Source organism: Halyomorpha halys, unplaced genomic scaffold (assembly GCF_000696795.3).
Source record: "Halyomorpha halys isolate HHAL.00 unplaced genomic scaffold, Hhal_1.1 Scaffold617.1, whole genome shotgun sequence".
Lineage (NCBI taxonomy): Eukaryota > Metazoa > Arthropoda > Insecta > Hemiptera > Pentatomidae > Halyomorpha > Halyomorpha halys.
In genome coordinates this window covers 328039-335624 of record NW_027113876.1, presented here as the reverse complement: position 1 = coordinate 335624, position 7586 = coordinate 328039, and the positions used below count along the sequence as shown (strand labels likewise).

At 28.0% G+C, this 7586-nt stretch overlaps 1 protein-coding gene across 2 annotated transcripts in view; it reads left to right on the top strand.

Annotated features, from left to right (window-relative positions):
- shg (shotgun) overlaps nt 1–7586 on the top strand; it is a 625987-nt gene that overhangs the window by 389968 nt on the left and 228433 nt on the right. The window contains exon 2 of one of the 2 annotated variants that reach the window (XM_067051157.1): nt 3740–3787. The exons of the other annotated variant lie outside the window; for it this stretch is intronic. Within the exon in view, the coding sequence (XP_066907258.1) occupies nt 3740–3787 (48 nt within the window). The remainder of the gene's footprint in view (nt 1–3739; nt 3788–7586) is intronic. 2 annotated transcript variants of the gene reach the window in all.

Here is a 7586-nt window from a genome sequence, read left to right as displayed (position 1 = left end):
ATATACACATTAGTATTATATTAACATTAGTAACATTAGTAGCAACGGTACGCTTTATTGGCTGTTCATATATGTACCACTAATGTTCCCGTTCCTAAAAACGGATTAAGTTACAATGAACATGTATCAGTAATAGCATTGGGTTCATTAAAAGACTTAAGTTATTACGTGTAATGTGAATTTGATTTTTATAACATATGTTTATTACTTATGTTTATATTTAACTCGTATTAATATTTACTAAGACGGAAAAAATGTTTATCTTGTTGTAAAAACATTTAGAAAATCAATGAATCATTCTAGAGACATCTCGGTGATGAAATGATCATAAAATGATTTCTTCAAGTTATAAAAAAATTGACAATATTTTATGATGATAAAAAATAAAATTGACAACTATGATGATAAAGTAATGGGTTAATAAACAAAGGTAGTAGTGGTATAAACTATAAAACAGTTTAAACAGCAGGTTTTTTTTTAATATTAAATACTTTAGCAATTATAAACAGTTAGTATATCATACATATAATCGTTTAATTTTTTTGGACTTAAAAGGTATCACTGGGTACGTTATTATTTCATCAAGTGTGGATGAGCCACTGGTTGTTAGAGTTTCATATATATCTATCTATATTTACCTATATTAACATTCTAAATTCCAAAATTTTATTCTATACACTGGGCATAGTGTCTTTACGTTTTAAACATAGAGATGATTAAAATGGTAAGTTTGGTTATCTTTATAAAATTAACTTAGGAACCTGTTATATTTTTTCAATAGCTAACGTGCATTTTCTGTTAGAGTATGATTGAGTTATTGAATAATAGACTAAACATTTAAGAAAAAATTCGCTCAAATTTCATGCAATGGTTAATACCTTACTATACCTTTGTTAAATTTTATCATTAGTCAATAACTGTTATCACAGTAACCTTTATTATAATAATTTAGCTTACATTGTCTATTTCACTTAATTACTATATCAACAATACATTGAGTCTACTCAAATATAAAAAATAAGAAAAATTAAAGCATAATAATAATATAAATAAAAAAGAAAATTAAACTTAAAGTAAAACAACTTAAACACAGTCATTCCTATTTACAATATTAACATTCAGCTGAAAGAACTCTGAACCGAGCTTTCTCTAAATTTTGAGTTATATCGAGTCCACATAAAACAAAAATTAAAGTGAAGTTAATTGGTATTCTTCTATCTCTAGAACTGACATAACAATGTCCATAAACTAGAAGAGTGCTTTCTTGGTACACAAATTATTTGTGTGCCATTTTTTTTTTCAATCAATCGCTCGTATTTCGCAGATGATTTTTTTTTTTAATTCTGTACGTTCTCTTGAATTATATTTGCAACGAATCCCAATTCTTCATCGGATTCGGTATGTTGCAATGCACTTGAAGTACAGTACCAAGCAGGCAGTACTGATAAAAGTAAACAGTTTATATATGCTAAATGTTTATACTAATTGAAGGATGAAGATGAAGATAAAAAAACTTGTTAATAGTTCAACTATAGAGATTAAATTTATTTTACAGGTCCTGGATACAGTTGTGGGCCGGAAATGAATTCAATCCTTGTATATGAAGCACAAAATACCACTTGAAGATGATTCAAAGGTGCTTTTTGCTTGATTAACCCAACACGGGTTAACTTAACATCATTATCGCAGAGATGAGTTGAAACTTGAACCTTTTATCAAATAGTTTGGAAAATGAGAAGCAAAAAATTATCAAAGTGTAACGTCCTAGTTAAAATGATACAAGGTTTTTAAACAGAATGCATTATCATGAATTACTAAAACGGCAATACTAAAAATTTACTACATGCTAATTTTATGTTGAACCTAAAGATAGTTTTGACCGCATATCTAATTCAGGAATATGGATTTGTTGATCCGTGATGCAATAGAAAACTTTTAGCATTTAACTCAGAGTTTGATGCCTTAAGATCCTGAATTATCTATTGGTTACGTTGCAATCAATAGATCGATAGTGCAAGTCTAAATATGCCTCAATTCGATTATTGTACTGACAGTTTCAAATATATTCCCAATAATATTTGAGTTGCTATTACCTATGATAAATTATACTTTTTTTAAAGCAGTGTAAATTTGCTAAAATGTTTTTGTGATTATTAAATATGTTATACAGAATTTGAGTACCGAAAATCTTAAATTTAAGAGAAATTTTGTTACATGATTCGTTTATTTCTCTTACACTCCTGGAATTTTCAAAGATAAACCTTATCTTATCTAAAATGGTGGATGTTTGCTAACCTCGATCGAACTTATGGAATGTTCTGTTTATTTTTTAATAATATTTTATGAATCTAGATTCAGATTGCCGTCTATGCCACTATTTTTGACGGGAATAAAATTGTCTAATTTTATCTTCATTTTAAATTCAGTTTCAGTATTAGAAAAATATTTTATTCCGTTGGAAATTCCTTAGTTAACTGTGCTGGAGAACAATTGAAGACAGTGTATATATATTGCCCTTAGGTGTGGTAAATTGTATTGTTTTCTCAACAATAAAAAATTGTGTTATGGAAATGCTTTTGATTCATTAAAATAGTGAAGATAATAATTCTTATTTACCGGTTTCATAGCCCGTGTAACACCCTATTGATTTTCAAACGTTCTTCCACAATACTAACAGTAAATTAATTTTAATTATTTATTAACCTTCCTATTACATATTGATAGCTTTAATTACTACGTCGCTTTATTGTTTCAAAAATTAATAGAGTATCTGTTGTTTGTAGGGTTTAATGTTGTTAATTGATACCAAAGTGTTTCGCTTTAACGGTTAATCAGGCTTTAAAAGCTAGATTCTTCTTATTATTAATTCGCCCATATTTTATGGTATAGTAGTATTATCTGAAGCTTCAAGTTTTGAATTTTTTTTACAATCATAATTAATATTTTTTTATAATAAAAAATGTTAATAATTAAAATAAGATGAAAAACAATATGACCTTATATTTTTCTCCTTGACATGTAAATAGTGTTGTTATCCTGAACAATATTGTGATTTTGAATATAATTGAATGACTTGGTGCATGATGCGTCACAATTTTCAATACAATTAAAATTCATATAAAGTGCTTCTTTGTTTCTCAATAAAACTATTTATTGTTATAGTTTGTGGAACACACTTTCAACATATTTACCCATAATATTTCGGATTATTAACTATATAAAACACTAAATAAGTATTTTAGAATTTTTCGAGACTGCTCTACTAAAATAATATTTATATCATTTGGCCTATCGTATGCTTGCTTGGATCCCTTCAATTATTAAATATACGATTTTTTTTTAATTTTTCCTCAATTCATAAAGTATTTTAAGTATGATGATATATCAAACTTATTATTAACCATAAATGTATCATGCATTTACTAACGGTTCGTGAAATTAAAATTAAATTTTGACGTTTACTACTATTACAATAAATAAATACAATAGTATTTGTAAGAATGTATTGTTTCCTCAAGACAAAAAAAAACTACTAATTATTGGATTGTAAAATTGTATCCCCTAAATTTTAACATAATTTAAAATTTAAGTTATCACCTGTCATAATTATGTATGTGTGTATTTTAAAATGTTGCTTTAGCTTGATTTTAGTTGAAATTTAATTTTTAGTTATTATTTTTTTTTTTATTTACTATTATTTATTTTGCTAAAGATCCTTATTTTTGTCTTTATATTTCAGGTTGGTACTCGAACACTTCCCACACGGATATGTATTTAAATTTTAAAGGTACTACTTAATTTTATTTAAGTATTATTATTTATAGTATTATTTTGGCCGTAAGGTTTAATTATAAAACCAATTTTTTGATACCTACACGCCTATACAAGGATTGATAAGTAGGTTTTCATTGCAATGATATAGACAGATCGATACAGACATATAGACAGATATGTTACTTTCAATAACCTATATACGGATATAGCTCAAGAAAGCAGAAAGTAGTACGAAACTGAAATTTCATATTTAAGGCGGGTACATGGCTGAGGAGTGACAGTATCTTTTTCGGTATAATCGACCTACCTGAACTACTTTATAGAATCGATTTTCTGAAAAGTCGCTCTGACAATTTTGATTTAACTCGGTATCTCATCGTAGAATTGACTAGCCATTTTTGAGATATATCTTATCCTCATAGAAATATTCTAACAGGGCTTAAACGCGGATTTTTCAAAAAATATCCCTCTGGAGTACCTTTAATTTTTTTTTTTTTTTTTAAAACAATACAAATTTCTCATTGTCAGCAATATTGGATAAATAATAAAGTATTAAAGAATTTTATGAATAACTACAGGAGAAAAATAGAGACTTTCGCCCTTACTGGAACAGTCGAGACCGCACGATCTTTCCCAATTGCATTAGGGCTTGCTTATATTTACTTTAACTGTTGTATTTTTGTAGCATCTGAACTTATATTCATAATGAGATGTAGATAGTTGACCGTAGATTAATGATTGGAGAAGTTTGTCGGGGGGTGCGGTCAGCAAAGAACAACATAAATAAACAAAACCATATTTATTTATTTTATGCCGACGTTGAGTTGTAGAGTTACAGGCCTACCTTCTACGCCATAACCCCTGATGAAGACCTGAAACTCATTTCGAAACGTCGGCATAAAATAAATAAATATGGTTTTGTTTATTTATGTTGTTCTTTGCTGACCGCCCCCCCCCCCCGACAAACTTCTCCAATCATGAACATATATTCGTTATTTCCACCTCAGGGAACACTAAAATACTGATTTTTATAGCAACAGAAAAATAAAAATTGTTTGTTCACAATGTACATCTACACTACCCACCAATTAACAGAAAGTTTGGTGATGTAAGTTGGGTGGTAAGTAAAAGATGTGTGATAAGCTCACCGTACAAGATTATTTTTTTGCATTTATAAATTTTTTTCGGTATACAAAATATTTTTCTTTGGACTGTGGACCAACAAGATGAGTGTCCTGTGAAATGATTTTAGTGATGATACTCAGAAAAAAATATCGACACGTGCTCAGCCTGGAACAGGCTAACCATAGAGGCTTAGAGAAAAAACATAAACACAACTCAGCTTTTTTTTTTTACTCGTTTCTTGGGTTGGGGAAGCGACATGGAGATGGTTCTTCCAAAACATGATTTGATTTATTTTTATTAAACTTTAGAAAATTTACTCACATTAAATAATAGTATATTTTTTACTTAATACGCCTAAATTGTTAAGTAAATTGGCCTAATATATTTTTTTTTTACATCAAAAGTGGTTGATTCATCATTCAGCAAAAATATTAAAAGCAAATTTTATATATATATTTATTTATTTGTGTCGAAGTTTCAACCTGAAATTCCAGCCTTCATCAATGCTAAAAAAAAAAAAACATCACTCAAAGAAACATAAAAATAAAGGAAAATAATAAAAAAAATTGAAAATATTTTAATAATATTTGTTTGTTTATTATTTTCATATAAATATAAGAAGATGATCAGGGTTGCGGTCAAAAAAAGTACAAATAAAACAACATAAACAAAGTAAAACTATTTTAATGTCCGACGTTTCGTCCCACTTTGCAGGGCTTCATCAGGGCTAAAAAGATACAAAAAAGAGAAAACTGAGAATATTACAACAATAAGGTAATTTAAGCTAGGATAAATATTATGTAACAATAAAGTTATAAGAAATTACCTATAAAAATACCTGGCCACCTCCTCCCCACTCCTCCACTCTTCCGCTTCATTGTTGCCTTATGTTCAACCTTTCGCTTTGGACAGGTAGGTGGTCTTGATTTGTTCTTTGCTCATTTATTATCATTTAATATCATTATTATTATTTTTATTTATTCTTTCAAGACGTTTATTTAATCTCTACTTTTTTTTTTCTTTCTTCTTTCTTCCCCGTATTGTTTTTGTTTTATGTACATCTCCTGTACTTTTTTAACTGTATATTTTACGTATTTTTAAAAACATTTTACTCTTGCCATTGTTACTTATTTTTATTCTCATCATTGTTTATTCAAGTTTATTTTATACAGATACTATTTTATGTTTTCCTTCCTTTTATTTATATGTAATTTCTTATCACTTTATTTTTACATAATATTTATCCTAGCTTAAATTACCTTATTGTATCTTATTGTTGTAATATTCTCAGTTTTCTTTTTTTTGTATCTTTTTAGCCCTGATGAAGCCCTGCAAAGTGGGGCGAAACGTCAGACATTAAACTAGTTTTATACTACTTATTCTTTTTTTGACCGCAACCCTGACCATCTTCTTATATCTAAATAATAAATCTTTACGGTCAACTATATATACATATATATGTTTATTATTTTTTTTTCCTTTATTTTCATATTTCATATTTTTAGCCCTGATGAAGGCCTTAAATTCAGGTCGAACATCGGCTCAAATAAATTAGTTTTTGTTTATATGTGTAATTTTTGCTGCCCACCATCTTCTAATATTTATCTACGCCAACTATAAACAGCTCAGTAGTGTTTACCATATAAATTTCTATTTAGTTTTCTTATTTAGTATTTAAATTAGGTTATGTTTGTATTTTTCATTCTTTTGTTGTAAAGTAATTAGTAATTTTTATTTAAAAGTATCCCTTCTTTTAGTTTTATCGGATAATTTTTTTTTTATTCTTATAGATCTTTACGCCAGGTTGTTGTTTTCTCTTTTTCTATTATTCTTATTGAAATTGGTTTTATATTTTTTTAAATTGGAGTATATATTTTTTCCATTTATTTCACAAAAAATAAAATAAAATAAACTTATCGTACTTTTAAGTATGTGATTTTATTATATATGCAACGAGTTCCAATTAAAAAACAATATTGGAACAGTCAAAATTGTTAATCCATAATTAAATTTATAATACGTAATGTCTTATGGTATGAAAGCGAAATTCATTGACAAAAGCTGTAAATTCGAACTAGAATTCCCGCCGTGGTGGTTTGATATCGGACCTTGCAAAGACCAATTTTCGTTTCGAGCTGACCGATGAAATAATTCGATAATTTTTTCCACCTCATCGGACAAATGGATTTGTGTTAAATTGGTGTAGAGGAAGCGAGTTAACCCTTTCCCCTTGAGTGATGTACTGATGTTTTTCTCTTGCGCCCCCCTCCCTTCTTTAATTACTCGATTTCCTGGCGATAAACCCAGTTGATTTGTATGGAACCTATTAGATTTTGTCAGCATTTCCACATTGTCTTTTCTGTCTGTTTTACTATATTTATATTACATGAATATGTAAAGTTTATTATGTGCGAAAGATTATCGGCCAAAATTTAGTAATGTATATATATTTCTTTTTATTTCGTAAAATTTTAATTTATTGAAAAATAATACTACAAGCTACCACAATAAAGGGCAATCGGTATTTGAGCTTTAAGTGTTCGTTTATACACAGGAAAAAATAATAATAAAGGAAATAGTAATAATAATTCTTTTTCTTCTTGAAGAAGTTTGTCGGGGGGTGCGGTCAGCAAAGAACAACATAAATAAACAAAACCATATTTATTTATTTTATGCCGACGTTTCGA